The following is a 17,412-nucleotide window of genomic DNA, read 5'->3' on the forward strand; positions in this document are numbered from 1 at the left end:
TTCCTGTAAATGGTCATTGTATATCAAGCAACTACTCAGAATAGGAAGATACAAACAAGACATACACTTGAATATATTTGCTTATGTGCACTTAAAATTCATCACCTTGATTAAATATCTACTACTTAAAGGGGGCTTATTGTGCTTTTTTTTTTCTCTCCCTACTCTTGGATTTATAGACATCGATTTTATTTAATTCACTTGTTACAGCTACGCAAGAGAGGAAAGAAAATGTATATGTATGTACAAGTGCAGTGATAATGATACACATGTATTATTATTAATTAGTAGTATTATGTCACTAATAGCAGACATGCCTTTTGTGGTCATTTCGAGTACACAGGTCCAGCTGTGAGCACACAAGCCCCGCCCAGCTGCTGTTCTTCCTCCCTACAGAGGATGAACTAAGACGCTGCACCATTCCCATTCTAAGATAAAAAAGGATTACTTTGGATTTCACTTTAATCTCATGAGGGCAAAAGAATAAAAGTCAGGGAGGTCCAAATATTCAGTTTTTTCTTCTGTGTATTTTCATGTCTGTATCATCAGATTTGCAGATGGCTGTCTCTCTCTGAGCCTGAATCTTCCTGTTGAAAGGGAGTTCTTCCTTCCCACTGTCTCCGAATACTTCCTGATAGGAGACTGTCTGATTGTTGGGGTTTTCTCTGGTGTTATTGTCTTTACCATACAATAGAAACCACCTTGAGGCAACTGTTGTTGTGATTTGCTGCCAAATAAATAATTGCTTTTAATTGTATTCCTTTTCTGCTATATTATTACTGTCTGTTTATTATTAGGGGGAAACCAAGGAAAAGAAAGTGAATAAATTACACCTGTCTGCTTAACATCATGACACTTACTGTTCATATTTTTCAGCTTTTGTCAGCTGTTATCAGTCAGACCATTGGGTTTCTGTGCAAAAAAAAAGTATTGAGGAAGAAGCTTAAATGGCTTGTTTCAGACAGTGGATATAATGAGGTGCTGCACTGAGGCCCGGTAAACAATAAATAAGGATCACTTTGAAATGTGAATCATGCAAAGATAAAGTCCAAGAATAAAAATAAGGAGCTCGAAATGAGCATAATAGGTCCACAATAAAGGCTTGAAAATATACACATTCTTCTGCGCCCCTGCTTATGTCGACTCATTTACACCATCACACCCGCTAAACTTGTCAGTGAAGAACTTATGATGGCAAATAACATCACTAATGAGCCATATTGAGTTTTACTTTCATGTCAGCAGTCATTTTGTCACACTGTCACACTCTTCAGATGATGGATATCTTGCTCGGGAATGAAACTCTTCAAAGTCTGATTACACTGTGCGGCTCAGCCAATAGAGTAATCTTCATCTCTCTTTCTGTCTCTCCCTGCTGGCTCAGAGCCACCCAGGCCTCAGCTACCCCCTGCAACCCAGAGGGACCAGGCTTGTGTCGTTCTCTCCAGCTCCGACAGTGAGCCAGAGCTCAGCTGGGGAAAAGCCCGGCCTCAGAAATCACGCAAAGGCAAACAGAGCAAAGAGGGGGAGATGGAGGAGAAGGAGGCTGAGCCTCCCAAAGACAAACAGAGAGTGGGAGAAGCAGAGGAAGAGGACAAGCGGTGGCTCAAAGGCAAACAATCAGTGGGAGAGAGAGGCGACGTCGACGCTAGCGGTGGTGGCTGCCTCCCCCCTGACCGCACACAGGGTAATCCCACATGCAATCTTCTTCTTTTCATATCTAGGGAAATTGGCTAGTGCCTTCTTGTCACCTGCCCATATAATGCTGTTTAATATCATCACCTCCAATAAGGCACCGTAGCTCATTCCATATGGGGCTAGGCATTATTATTCTTACTTCTTATTACTATTTCTGCACTTTGCGCCATGAAGCTACAGGAGATATTACAGTAAGTAAAACTTGGCTGATCTCCACTGGCTTTGAGGACCAGCGTACAGCACCAACTGACGAGCTCCTGATTGGCTGTTTTGTTTTTTTGTGTTGTTGTTTTTTTTCTTTTAATAAAGTTGACCGAGGTCTAATTTCATGAAAGGCACAAGCTCCCTAGATGCTCCAGCTCGTCCCTGAAACACAACCTGCCGTTCCCCCGTCCGCTCTGGTTATATGTGCACATGTCTGTGAATCTCAGAGGGATGTGAGGAAACAAATTCCCAATTACACAGTGTGTAATATTGCAAATTAAGACCTCTGTGTTCAAGTACTCGTGTCTCAAAGGGATACGCAAAGCAATAAATTGCACTAATTACAAAGAACTAATTACACTGTGTGCAATATGAAGAGCTTTAAAAAAATGCCAGACTAGCAGAGTCTAAGAAAAGCCCGTGACCTGGGTGTTGCCTCTGAAAACATGTAGATGTTCATATTAAAGGGGTGACACTGAGCTCGGGGCTTTTTTCAAAAACATTATTCTAGAACACTCAACACGGGAAGGAGTAAAGCGTTCAGGTTTTAACAGACAAGCCATCAATCCCCATTAGCCTTTAACATCCAGAGATCAGCGTGCAACAACCTGGCTGATTCCTGTTCTTGAGACACACGCACACACTTACAATTTGACATCTATTAGTGCCCAGATTGTCGAGTGGTTAATTTCCCATCTTTGCAGATGCAGTGCCTTCTGTACTTTATACTAAAGGTGAGCAAAAAGCCTTTTTTAAAAATAAAAACACCTCTATTTAGACTGACTCAAGGGGAGCGATAAAAGCTTCACAGTCGATCAGAAATGGCAGCACTAAAGAGACACCGCTGGATACCAACTTGGCCCCCTACGTCCCCTTAGTCATACACTTTTTCCCCTGGAGACAGCTCATGTCTACCTGCAGTACTGTGCAGGAGTTGTAGAGCTTTAAGCAATAGCCTAAACATACAGGCAGAGTGATACAGGGCTGTCTTAAGTGATGAGAACACCTTGTCTTATAACAGACACGGAAACAAGAGAAACACAAGCCTATAAGCTGCCCAACGCTCAGTGGAAAGCCACGTGAGCTTTTTAGATTCCAACACAGTGTTTTACAGTATTAAATTTGCCACTTGATTGTAATTTTTGAAATAATAGTTGTTTGGATTCCACAGATAAATGAATAAAAGGGGTTTCTCACTTTTAATTTTCTTATCTGAACCTTTCTTATTCAACTCCAGCTTTAATATTTTATCCAGGGAGTCCTCTCGAGTAGGTTTGCATGATTCATAGTTCAAAAGGATCCGTTTTTACCTTAAACTGTTGCTTATAAATTGGATGGACACCTGGCTCATGCAATTTATAAGCCATTTTAGTTCCTCCCTCTTTAAGCCACCCCCTTTCTGAAAGCACACTGTCTTCTGATTGGCTAATAGCTAAATCCCTGCCACAGTGCTTGTGGGTTTCACTTCTGCATTAACATTTGATCGATCTGTAGACTTTCAGCTTTAATTTAAGGGGTTTGACGAAGTTATTGCATTAACTGTTTAGGAATTGCAGCCACTTTTATATATTGTCTCCCATTTTTAGAGGTTCAGCCAACATGCTGAAAAAAATAAGGTCTGTTTTAAGACTGATAAAAAGTGATTTGCTGCCAGAAGTCTAGAAGTCATGGACATCACCGTGTTTGTTTGTGTTTCTTCCCTTGGGATGCGCAAAGGCTGCCACCTTCAGTCGCTGCTTATTTGTGGGTCTGTATCAGACCTGTGAATCGTACGGCCCCTGGGCCACATCTGGCACTTTGGTTGTCCTGCGTGATGTCAATGGGAAATTAGGATTCGAGCATAAATAAGTATACGTTATGCAGTTTCCCATTTCAGCCACCAAAACTCGTCATCAGAGAATAGATCACTGTTTTGTTTTTTTGTGATTTCACAGTACAATTTTGTTTTCTTTTGTTTTCAATGTAGAGTTGTTGTTTTGTTTTGTTTAAACTGGACTAATACGTATTTATTTACTGATGTCAAAGGTAGTGCTGCGTGCTTAGTTTGTGGAGAGCTGACTGCTGAGTAACTTTATGCTTGAAATCCCGGGACAAACTGTCAGGTTTTATGATCTACTTTTCAATTTTCAGATTTATTTTTATTGGTATTTAAATGATACCTAGTTATATCTATCATTGAACCCAGATGACATAGTTTTTAAAACTACAGCTGTACTTGGTGCCTTAAAAATCAGAGAAACTGCGTCGAACCAGACACTTGCCTCTGAATGGCATACCTTGGCCTCCACCAACACTGTAAGAAATCTTGGAGTCATTTTTAACCAAGATGTCCAAATATGAAGAGCTACTTTCTTTTATCTGCACAAAGCCATTGGAAACTACTCTTATTATTATCAGGTTGTTCTAAAGATTCCCTAAAAACCTCCATTTAATCCAAAATAGAGGGTACTAACAGCGCCAAGAAAGAGATGATATTTGTCCCATATTGGCCTCTCTTCATTGGCTCCCTGTTAGAGCCACAATCAAATTTATAATCCTTCTCCTCACATAAAGGGGCAGGCCCAAACTTATCTTAAAGATCTGATAGTACTGCTATATATGTTGTCCTAATAAAGCACTTTGCTGTCAGACTGCAGGGTTACTTGTAGTTGTTAGAGTTTCTAAAAGTAGAATGGGAGGCAGAGCCTTCAGCCATCAGGCCCCTCTCCTGTGGGGCTCTGTGGGGTGTTTGATTGTTTGGTATTTTTCCAGAATACTTCTGGAAATAATACCTTCAAGTGACTGAACTGAATTGAAGTGACTGAAATTGGTATTTTTGGATTGTATCGAAAGTCAGGAGGTGTTGTGTAAGTCAGTCCTAAAAATTTACCATGTTGTTAACTTCATCAGGTTGAAAGGACTGAATCACAGATAGTTTGTTTCACTTTTGGAGGCGCTTCAGACTGAACATGGTAACGCGGACTAGCACACAGCTGTCACGTGGCTCCTCTTGGGCAAAGCGTTAAAAGAGTATGGGACCTGAGAGCAGTTTTGTAAGGACATTCCCGAGCTCTTAAATCACTCATGACAAAAAAATCTGGATTTCTGCCACTGAGTAAGAAAAAAAAAGGAAAAACTGCAGATAAAGTAATTAAACTACAAGAAAACTGGCAATAGTAGTTTGAAATTTAGCAAAAAGAGATTTTGTTCACTCTGTTTTTGGGAATGTGTTTTAAAAGATAAACTGCTTTTTTTTACCTACTTCACATTTTCATTGCCTAATTACAACATCTACTCTTAACAGTAGCAGTTTATAAAGAGATAAAAATAATATTGAACAGAACTAAGTTCAGCTTATTAATTGCCCACCCACGGTATGTATGTATAGATATATAAGTATGAGCAGTTCATAAATTCATTTATTGAAAAAGGTACAAACATTAGTCTTTATAATGTAATAGCTTACACAGCAGGACTCTATCTCCTTTCAGACTGCATTAGGCCAGGCTGAGAGTTGAGGGTCATCTATAAACCTGTTAGCTTGCCAGGCAGTTACCGTAGTTACCGTAGTTACCGCAGTCTGCCATTTTAACCATGTTTTTTCATGGTTTTAAGAAAAAAAAGACGAAAAAAAGCCCAATCTTGATCATAGAAGTGTTAAAATGGGACTGATCAGTACTGTACTAGTTAGTCCCGAAAAGGTAGATTCTGTTCACGTGGATGTAGAGTTTTCAGTGGGAGAAACGTTTCGTCAAGTGACTTCTTCAGTCTCAGCTGACTGCAGGTTTCCCCAATCTTATAAACCGTACATTTGCACAATGACTGAAACCAGCCCACTGAAGGAACAATGGGCTGTGAGGTCAGTTTCTTCATTGGTCAGTGTTGATCAGTTGTCATTATGCAAATGTACTGATTATAATTGACGAAATGTTTCTCCCACTGAAAACTCTACATCCAGACGAACAAAATCAGCTTCTTCAGGATTTCCTTACCTGGATGATTGAGCATGCATCAAGTCTTACTAGTTGGTGTTAGCCAATTAAAACCAAATGACTTACAAACACCCTCTTTAGTTGATTTTAAGGCTCCACACCCTCTGACCTTAAAGCTGGCATCACCGACAACCCCAACACTACAGTAAATCTGTGCCACTTTAGTAGTTTTTAGTTGTGCTCCTAAGTCACTTTAATCATAGAATAAAGAAAAGAGTCATTCTGACTCACACGTGTTTGGGCTTTCTTCAGAAGTAAAGTTCGGTTCCTGCAGGGTTAGGGTTACCACCTATGATGAAATAGACCTCTGAATCCACCATCTCACTTGTAACCTGTGATTTTGTTCTAGCCACGTACTACATAGACAAATTTTCAGGGTCTTGAAGATAAAGTCTCACATTTTGAAACTTTTCTATTAAAACAATACATTTGGGTGTTTTAAACAGGCAACAATTCTACAAGAGGGATCGGATGGTAACCAAGCCCTACACCTAACTCTGACCCTAGAGTTTAGACCCAGTGACCTGGCGCATGTTACTACGTTAATGTCTTCACTTGATTTGTTATAGGTAGTTCCAGTAGTCCTATGGCAGATAGTACCGCTCTCACACGGCTCTTGTTTCAACACGAGGGAGGCAGCCTGCGCTGAGACAGATGATATTGACAGCTTAAATCTACAAATCAGACTGCCTTCAAAAACTGCACGAGTGTACTGGCTAGTATGCATGACGTAATTTGTTTTAGAAAAGAAAAACTATTCAAGGCATTTATCTGTCCTGTTGTTGTTTAGTCAGATTCTTAGTTACATGCTGTTGCCAGTCTGTCTCCAGCAGCGTGGGTATTACAAAGCACTGTGTTTGTCCAATAAAAGTGACCTATGGGGTCAGGAGCGGCGCCTAATGATTTTCCTCAACCTGCCTGTGGTTTTAGAAGGCAAACCGCAGAGCTGTCGGCCGCTCCTACCTCTTGATTGCTCTGAGATTACTTTCCTCACAGCACAGACAGGCAATCACTCCTCCTCCACCTCCCCGTCTCCCACTCTCTCCTTACTGTCTGTCGCTCAGTCGATCTGCATGGCCCAAACATTTAAACATGGATACCTGTCTCTTTTGGATATTAGTGCAAATGTAGCAGCGGCACCAAACGTCTTCATGCTTGAGAAGCACAGTTAGGATTTCTTTTTTTTCCTTTTTTTTTTTTTAATCTTTTGTTTCAATTCTGCAGAAGATAAGATGACTCAGTCCAATTAGGTGTTGTTTTCTCTCTCTCTCAGTAAAATAACAGATAAATCCCTTGGGGTGTTTTGAAGGCACTGTTCATACTGTGTAAGTGACAGTCTAATAAGACGGCTTTGTAAGATGAATTGCCCCCATCGTATAAATGGCCCACTTAATGCAGCTGGCGCGTTCTACCACTGCAAACAGGGGAAGGGGGGGAAAAAAACTGCTTACAACAAATATGGGCTGCACACTGCAGAGATGCAAGGTTTCATTACAGATGCAGCAGGACAAAAGGATGGATGGGATTTAGCGAAAAGCTAGTGTCCTAAAAATGTTTTGGTTCCAGGTTTGTAGCTCTGTGAAATGCCTTCGTCTGGTTATCTTGGTATTTTCAGAGTGGCCCATTCCAGCTGAGGCTGGTCTGAGAGCAGAACATACTGTGGCAGACCTGGGAAAATTGCACCTATGAGGACGGCAAACATAAAAGTGAAAGATATGGACTTTGTACAGGATAGGTCAAGGAGAGAAAATGTCTTACTTGGATGATCTCACATCGATACAAAGGGATTTGGCATCAAATTACATCGCTGATATTATTCAAAGCAGCGATGGACCGTAAAACAGTCAGTAAATAGAAACAGTTTCTGTGGAAAATAAAAACTGCTTAAAGAAATACTGCAAAGTAGAAGCGATTGAAATACTTTGAATACAAAGAGCATGTTAAAAGAACGGTTTATGACGTGATTAAGGATATAGAGATAGAATAGAAACTTAAGCATCTGTCTAATATAAACCCAGTAGTGTAGCCATAGTGTAGCGAATGCTACACTAGCAGATTGGTGGCTGCTGTGCTGCCATTAGCATTAGTATCAGAGAGGGAATTAAAGCCTCGCAGAACCTTTGCTGGAATAAATATGTTCAAACAGCATATTGCTGCCAAATGGACCAATCAGTTGTTGTGTTCTGCATCATAAAGACGTATAATTATATTTCTGAGTAGGTGAACATCTGTGATCAGATGCAGATATTTTAGCCTGATCAGCTGTTCATTGGTTTTGACCGATCAGCTATTCCAGAGTGTCTCTGCTTAAATACCTTACCTGTGCAGTCCCATATGAAGGTGTGCTAGGTAGAGTGAAAAATATGATATATTGTTTGACCTCACAGGCATAATGTACTCTGTGACCAATAATCACTCTGCTATGAGTGAGTTTGCATATTGTCAGCATTGTACACTCACACTAATGATGTCATGGTTTTCTATTGATCAGCAGCTGGTAGTGAAAATGTGCTAAGAAGAGTAGGAGTTTTCCACCATAGCCAGAAAGAAAGAAACAAGCTAGCAAAGGGAACTAAACACTGATCTGAATCATATTACGCCACCAGCAGCACTCAGTCGGTAGAAAATCTGTTTGTTTGTTTTAAACAACTGCATTAAAATGCTAGAAAAGTCTGTTTCATCTACGATTGATTCACTTTTTTATTAAATATACACGTCTTTTGAGAGATTTTGAGAGATAAATACATTTAATTCTCAAAAACGGGGATTGACAGTGGCTTGGCAACAGCAGTCTTCACACTTGGAGTTCTCTTTCGTTTCCCAACCAAAACACTGGAGAGATGTCTTTCTCCCATACCCACTAGAGATCCAGTGCAGGTGCAGGGCAGCACTTGTTCAATGGAAACTTTCTTGTCGCAGACAGCCTGTGTCAGTATTTTTCCCCCATTAGCAAGCCAGATGGACACGCACGCACGCGCAATCTCACTAACACACACACCGACAAGGCAGACAACTGGCCACGCGAAGTGATTTAAGGCAAGTATTATCAGAGTGTTATAGGTCATTGTCTAAATGAAGCGTGGTCGAACAGTGGCGGTCTCATTTCCACCACCTGACCTTTTCGTGCTAGATGCTGGCAGGATGAGCAAGCTACATAGCTGACATTAATGACCCGCTCCCTCTCTTCTTTCTCTGTTTCTCTCCTTGTGTGACCATGATTTTATCACTCTTTTTTTCTGCTCTCTAGCTGCGTTTCAATCCTGTTGTTCAGCAAATTCTAGAGTGAACTTGTGAAAAATAAATTGGGCATTTTCTGTCAAAGAAGTTGGCTTTCTGTGTTGCTGAACAGCGTTATACTGAAGGAATAGTTTTCTATAGTGATTAAAATTAGTTGGTCAGAAAGTTGAATTGCTTTAAAACTGAAAGTCACCCGATGATGATAGCTGTGGTTGCAAAAATGCTTTTGGGCCTATAGAGGTTTACGGGAAAACAGATTTCTGTCTTCACTTCTGGAAACAACTCTTCTGTTCATTGGCTCAGTCACTCGTTTTGGGCCATATCGGTATGAAACTGCACGTTTATTGGCTAATGAGTTGTCATTAACCAACAAGCATGTGGATCCACAGTCAAACTCACTCCTTCTCGTCACACCCAGTTTTTTGCAGCCACAATGGCGACCACAGAAATGCTCATCTCAAAGCTTCAAACAGGAATTTGGAAACAATGGGTGACGTCACAGTAGCTGCGTCCATCTTTTACACGGTATGTGACATTTACACTTTATCCTTTACGTTTGTACATTTGTTTAAATAAAAACATTGCTTAATTTTAACTTTATTTTAAAATATAAACTTGCTGCTGCTATTTCAGTTGATAGCTACATCCGGTAGATTTGGCTTCCAAATGTTTATATTTCACCAGTTCTAATCTTTTTTTTTTTTATATGTACTTGGACTCATTGGTACAATCGCGTGTATTAAATAACCTCTTTTATGAACTCTGTTTCACCAGCCAAGCTAACAGGTGCTGCATGTAGGACAGGTTGTAACTTGTAGATGACTAGCATGCTAGCAGTTAGTTTCATGCTCATTTTTTTTTAATTTGACCTTTTTGTGTCAGTATGGGTTACAGATATTTAGGACGCCATGCAAACACCAGGCTAATCTACTTTCTTGTCCTTTTTAAAAAAGAAATATTTCAAAACTTTTAGATTATCATATTTTAAAAAAAGATTTCATTTATTAATCTTTGTTTGTTTTTGAATTTTTAACTGTGCCCATTGTTTGAATGGTTGTGATTCAGTTATGATGCAAAAAGTCACTTATAGCACATCAACACATTATTATCCCTACAGCCTAAAGATGGAAAAGTCATGCACATCAGGAGGCAAATTTAATTGGTTGATCAGCCATGTCACGCCCTTAGGCAAGACCCCATTACTCTAGTAATAGTCTGTCTACATGACTGGACCCAGACTTCATGATAATGTAGACTGGGACATTGGAATCTTGTCATCTACACCGGGTCCAATTCAATTCCAGATCTATTCCAATGGCAAATCACAAACACTTGCAATAGTTCTCTTAAGTTAGTAACGTATGCTATCTGCACAATAGAGCTATATCAGCATTTTAAAAGGTAAGATGTTAAAAAAAGACTATATAACTTGCTAATACAAACATTATAGTGGATTATAGATGTAGATGTTAGACATGCTAATTGACACCAGATTAAGCTAGCAACACATAATTAGTTGCTCCAAGTTACTTTTAAATGCAAATTATTTTTTAACCATAGCTTTTTGCTGAGTTGACCAAATTTAATATTAGCCAGTACTGCATCTGTAATATGATGGCATGTGTTTGTCTGGTCAGCTGATAAAACGATAACTGCACAACAGTCGTGGAAACAAGTAGCGGTTTTTGTGATATATAGTTATAAATAAAATACTTTTATTTGAGACGTCTTGTAAACACTGTTTTTAGGCTTCGTGGTCTTGTTGACAGTTACCTGTATTGTATTTCTGCTCTGCCAACAGAACGTCGAGGAACCAAATGAGACTGAAGACACAAGGTAAGTTTAAAATATGACAGCGGCTCTAAGAAAATATTACATAGAGGCTAAATAAATATGTGTGTTGGCATACTAATACTGTATTACAGGGTAATAAAAAAAATCATCTCCTAATGCATTTACCTGGCTAAGCTTACACAGGCATGTCTAACATTTACTGTCTTTTTCTCTCTGCTATCTCTCTCCGCTCAGGAACCACAGGAGGATTCAGCCTGAAGACTCTGCAGTGAGACGGCGCCCTGACCCTGAGATTCATCTCCAAGAGTTTTTCAAGCTTTACCCGCTTCTTCTTTTTAATAAACCAAACATTATGCTTCCCAGTGGTCTGGTTTTTTTTTGTAAGGGAAAAAAGAAGTTCTGATGCAGTGCTTGTACATAATTCATTTACAGATTTGTTGTTGTCTTAATCCATAGCTAAGATTGTTCTTCCTAAATTAAGCCAACCGTTTTTCTCCTCTGTGTCGGTGGGATAGCTGCACATGTATACTGTTAACTCTGAGTGAGTGGAGCGTCCCCATGCAGCACAGCACTAACAGGAAGACTGTATATGAGGATAACAGCAGGGAAAGACACAAACTGTGTAACATGCTATTCATTTTGCCTGGTTTATTAGACATGTAAATAATTAATTCGCTGTGATAACTAATTGTGTTTATATGTCAAAGGCTGGCTGTTAGAAAGTCCAAAAGGAAAAACAAAGTCCGACAGGAGAAATAAAGCTGGAAAAATACTGACGCATGGAACGACGAGGAAATGCATGAGAGATGTATATAAACACTCTGACAAGGACTAAGGGGGAGACAGCACTGTATATACAAAAAAGGAAAAACAAGACACAGCTAAATAGAATCAGAAAACTAGATAAAGAGGAAGTAGGACTATCAAAATAAAGCAGGAAGTAACATGGCAGATAAAAAAAATCTACCACAGAGATTTGACAAAATATGGTTAACTTAGCATTAAACTTATGATTAATTATAACCCATGAATCTACATAGAAACTAGTGTTCCAAAACATCTAGAAATACTACAAGATTACTCAAAGAAATATACAGAAAATCAAATCCAGACCTGAATCAAAACTAGAAATGGAATTGAAACAAAAAACAAATGAATCTAAAAAGTCTAAAATCAGATTAAAAAAAACTAAACTAAGGACTGAGAACAACAAAACTGCTAGACTGTGACAAATTATGTATATCCACCCTAAAATGCCTTCATGTTTTCCCATTTAGAAGCAGAATTTACACCAGCAGGACAAAGAAATTCTGCGATTTGCTCTTTGAATAGCTTTTACAGCTGATTCTGAAACTGTTATCAACTGTTATCTGCCACCACCTGTTTCACAAAAAACAAAACAATAAACGTGGGCTATTACTTTGTTAAGCGAGTTAATTTTCATTTCTTTTAATAAGTTATACACAAAAGGTGTGACTTATTTCAAGCACTTTATTACTTAATCTTTTGTCCTAGGCAGTCTTATTTCTAGTGATGCAAAATTCCTCTGTTCTTTCAATAATCTGTTGGGTCTACTTTTAGAGTAAAGCAGAGTGTTTAAACCGCCACGTTTGTTTGCTCTTATATCAACTGCTGATAGCAAGAATGTTGACTTTGATTCCCATTTATATGAAAATGTCAGAGATAATTGCTTCAACATTTTCATTTCAGATTCTTAATCAAGTGTTTGAAAGCAATAAGCATCAATATATGGGTGTTTTTCCATGCATCTAGTGTATATGCATACATATTTGAATGATCTGCTACAAATGCCACATCTTCCCAATATTGTGCTCAGTATAATAAATCTTAAAAGCTGCGGGAGTTTAATGTCTCTTCTACTCATTGCATCACCAGAGGAGCAAACAGAGTACCAATAAAGCAGTGAAAACCAATAATGAGTCAATAATATATGCTCAGTGAGATATTAGTCAGCCTATTCCTCTCTCCCTGCAGACTGCGGAGCTCTGCCGTGTTTGTCTTCTGCGGCTGATGCTAATGATGATGATGGGGGCAATGGTGGCGAGGACGCCAACAACGCCCATCCCTTCTACCCAGGCCTGCAGTTCTGCGCCAGCCGGTACACAGACCGAATATATCTTTACTCCAAGGTACCGCCGCCTGTCTGTTTGATTGTGCATATTTGATCATAGACTGAGCTCATAAGGGAACCAGAGAATTTGTGTGTGTTTTCACAATAATTCTTGTTCCTCTCAAGGTTGTGCCATTACAGGAAACGTTGCACCTGCCTATATTGTCCATCTGTGCCAAAGAATTACTCTGAGCTTAAATGCAAGTCAGTGTTTAACTCACAGTGAGATTCAGTCGTTTTGTGTTTTCTGCCACTCTGTGCTGCACACCTTGTCTTTTATTTTAGGTTCTCTAAGGGCCAGAAACAAATTGGTGTGATAGCACAACGGCAAAAAAAAAAAAAACAGTGGTGGAAATTCAGCAGTTGATGTACTAACTGTTTGCTTATGAACCAGTGATGGCAAAGGGAATCTACCAAGAGGGCTGCCAGTAAGGGGTCAAGTGGTTTCACTGGGTGAAACACCATGGCAATTCAGGTCCATGGGATGGAGCAGAAGGAGATTTGGCTTGTTCTGATATGAGGGCAAATTCTTCTCTTAGAAACTGAAGGGGATTTCATTGGAGGTTGGGGCATCAGTTATCTGGATAATTCTCAGAGCTCAGGTGGAGTGCAGGATTCATCCAGATATTGAAAATGGCTGGACAAAGCTGGACTGCACAGATGCACAGATCATGGCAGTGCAGGAAAAAGCTCCAAGCACAAGATATACTACACTACGGCAAGACCCAAGGTGCAGTTTGTGCAGAGATGCTCCGGAAATAATTCAGCACATTACAGAAGGGTGCAAGACGCTGGCAGGCAGGGCACACAGTACATGGAGCATCATAGCCAAGTAGCGGGCATAGGATACAGGAAGATCTGTGCCCCCTAGGGTGGTCCTGTGGGACTTCCAGAGTCAGAAGGTCAAACTGGTGATGCCTAACCAATTGGACATAGTAGTGGTGGCCAAACAGAGGAAGAAGACAATCACTGTTGTTGCTGAACAACAGGATCTTGCCAAGTTTAACAATGACTCCCACCTGTGCTGTGTTCCAACACGGTGCCAGTCCAAACTGCTGCTGGAGTACAGGAAGGCATGTTCGGAGGCAGCTATAAAAGTAATGGAAGGAGTGTAAAGGTGAGAATAGGGACACCAAACAAAGGGACTGAAGATGAAGGGTAAAAGAAGAGAGCGGCCTGATATGCATGGATGCAGGGAAGGAGGGCATGCAGAAAGTTGGTGTGACTGAAGGAGATGTGAGGGCAGGGTGGAGGCAGATGATCCACTATGGTGACCCTAACACACACAACCCCAAAGAAGAAGAACCCAAGCGAGTTACTATCTGACCCACAGCTGCCTGTGAGCAGCTGGTTCATTTGTTTTGGTGATTCTGAACAAGATCATAAGACATTATTCTAACACTGACTTAATTAATACCTGTATTCTGACAGACATTTCTCGATGTTTTGCAGTAAATCCATAAGTTTCAAGTATTAAAAAAGCAAGTTACTTGACAGTTGACTTGTGATATTGCACAGCTCTGTGTGAACTGTGGAAGAGTTGTAGCTAAGAGTTTAATTATAACTCTTTTTCAAACATTTTTTTGCCAGCTTCTATTATTTCATGAGCCTTTTCATACTGGGACAGGATTTTCCCTGGATCTGTCGTGGACATAAGTGAATTCAACTTGAATTTTCAAATACAACACATTGTCGTGTTGTGACGGTGACAGGCTGTGACTGGCTAACTAAATTGCAGCAGAAAATAAAAATATTTTCCTGCCACAAACAAAAGTACAAATAACAGGCAAAGCACCACGTTATGTTTTTGTTATGTTTTTGTTATGATTTTGTTTTTTGCGTGCACAACAGTTTGGGTAGTTTAGTTAGTAGCTTAATAACCCACATCATGATTTTCAGCTGCGTTCCTCCCCTGCGCAGTACTTGTTGGCTGATAAATACTCTTATAACACTTTGTCTTATATTTCTATAAGACAAAGCTTTTAAAAAATGCTTCTTTTTCTTGTGCTGCATTAAATGTGAGGAGACGGCAGCTCCTCTTACTCTAAGTGAAAGTCAGACGTGTGGTGTAATATCCTCCATTTCAATTCTTGCAACAAAAAAATAGCTAAAAAGCCAAAAAAGTACACATAAAGGTGTGATGTCCACTTAATGTTTTCTTTTATATCCTCATGTTCTAGTGAAATTTACCTGATTCCATGTTCAAGATCTGCTCAGGTTTGAGCTGCAGATAATCGTTTTTAATCATTTAATCTGCAGCGTTATCAGTGTAACCAGCTGTTCTGGTCAAAGTTTAAGAAGAAAAAAAGTAGTTGCGATTAAAACAGGTGCAGTTGGCGGACCCCCTCAGACATCGGTGCGTTGGTGGTTCTTTGTGTCCAGGGATGGGCGTCCAGGTACACACCGGCTCACTCCTTGGCGGCCGCTTATCGGGGCCTGGAGCCTGGGGCTCGCTCGGGCCACTTCGGAGGTGGGGTGCCCCCGGCCTCTCGGCCTGGGGCTCGGTCACTCAGGCGCAGCTGGCTGCCGGCGGAGCTCACGGGCGCGTCACTGCAACTCCCCCTGGCTTCTGCTCCGCGGCTGCTGAGTGAGCCCTCATCTGGGACTCTCCTCAGCTCTTTCCGGGACAGTGGCGCAGCTGCCCCTCTGTTGGTCTTCCTTGGTCTCTTGTGTTCTGCGGGCCTCTGGATGTCTGGAGTTTTGATCTCCTCCACACCTGCTTCACGCCCTGGAGGACGGGGCTGTGGCCCCCCCACACCCTCTAGCAGATTATTACATGAAGGAACCTTTTAAAAAACAAAAAACAAGCGCGTCCATGCTCACAGGTGTACACACGGGTGATCACACCCACAAACTACACCCTTTTTGGCTCCTACCTCAAAGCACACTGTGTTCTGTTGATCTTATGTGCTGCACAATAATGTTTAACATTTAGTATTTACTGTCATATTCCCATATATCATTGTGATGTTGTTTATTCTATTACTCTTGTTCTCTTCTGCTTGCTTTCTTTTTTCTTTCTCAGCAGGTGATCCAGGTGATTGATATATGCATTTTTTTCTCTGCCCGTTCTGTTGGTTTTTGTCTTTTGCCCTTCTCCCCCGTCCCTCTTCTCAGCTGTTTCTCTTTCCCTCTTTCTTTCTCCCCTTCTTTCCCCCAGTCAAGTCTGTCCCGTATTCAGTAAGTGAAAATAAAATAAACAATAAAAGGTGAATCAAATGGACCATTACGGCAAGGCTGGGATGGTCAGTTTGGTAAAGTAAATCCGTTGGGCATCTTTCTTTGCCTTTAGACAACAATTCTGATGGTAAAAGAGCCAAACGGGACAGGCCAAAAAAAATAAAAATAAAAAAAATAAAAAAAAAAATAAAACAGGTGCAGTTAATTAGTGTAGAAACAACATAAAAGGCAGTTTTAACGAGCTTTTAACAAACAGGAAAAAACAGGCTATAATGAAAGCTACATGATGCTTGATATGCACCTTTATTAACCTTTGCTGCATTTTCAATTCTTCTCTTAGCATTACAACACTTTAACAAGCTAACTGCTAGTAAAAACTGGTAAAAAGTAATATCTGTGCTTCACCACTAGTGACTGGACGTCCTGTGTCCTGCCTCTTGGTTGTGCTACCCAGACCTAAACCACATACAGTATGTCCAGTGGTGCAAATATATTTGAAACTGACTATTTTCTGCTCCAAAGGGAATGCTGGAGAAACGATCCCAGCATGATTCTCCCCAAATTTTCCAAAACGAGTAACAAAGGCCGTCGTGCTGGCTCCACACTAACTCCATCACATGCTGCCTTTTCCCCTCCTCTGTGCTGTGCGTGCATTACTGCTGAAGCATTCAAGTCAATTTCAGTAATGGATTTCTTCCAAAGACATAAGAAAAAAATATTTTATTAATAATGCTGAGATTTGTTAAGGGTTTATTTCAGCCAATTACTCTTGTATTGATCTTCCTTTTGCCTCTCAAAAATAGTAAAGCAGCAACCTTCGCCACCTCTGTGGACCAGGCTCCTTTGCTGTGGAGTAAAAGGTGAAAGAAAAGCTTTTTAAATCCATTCATATCCCTCCGTTCAATACAAATTAAAGGTTTAGGATTTACCAGCGTATTGCCAATATGATTTAATAAGGTGCCACCAGTTTCCAAGCCGTCTTCTAACGTTTCCTCTTTTATCTACACTTCTCCTGTATTTGTCAGCAGCCAGTAAAGCGGTCGTCTAAGGATTTTATTTAATATATTTGGTGCACAAAAGGTTATTCCTAAAGTAAAAACTGAAGGAGGCAGCCGAACAGTTTTAAATATTGAACTTGACATACCAAAATAACCCTGTATATGGCATCTGGGTTTTTTTGGCTGGGCCAACAAAAAG

The 17,412-nt window shown here is 40.3% G+C and overlaps 1 protein-coding gene across 3 annotated transcripts in view; it reads left to right on the forward strand.

Moving 5' to 3' along the window:
- Positions 1-17,412, forward strand: part of zranb3 (zinc finger, RAN-binding domain containing 3) — a 124,434-nt gene that overhangs the window by 61,458 nt on the left and 45,564 nt on the right. For all 3 annotated transcript variants that reach the window (XM_085447652.1, XM_085447651.1, XM_085447653.1), the window contains exons 14-15: positions 1,385-1,687; positions 12,900-13,054. In XM_085447652.1, coding sequence (XP_085303778.1) covers positions 1,385-1,687; positions 12,900-13,054 — 458 coding nt within the window. The remainder of the gene's footprint in view (positions 1-1,384; positions 1,688-12,899; positions 13,055-17,412) is intronic.

The sequence above is a fragment of the Copadichromis virginalis genome, linkage group LG23 (genome assembly GCF_057382275.1).
Source record: "Copadichromis virginalis isolate Kocher_CV1m ecotype Utaka linkage group LG23, C_Virginalis_male_GT1.1, whole genome shotgun sequence".
NCBI classification, from domain to species: domain Eukaryota; kingdom Metazoa; phylum Chordata; class Actinopteri; order Cichliformes; family Cichlidae; genus Copadichromis; species Copadichromis virginalis.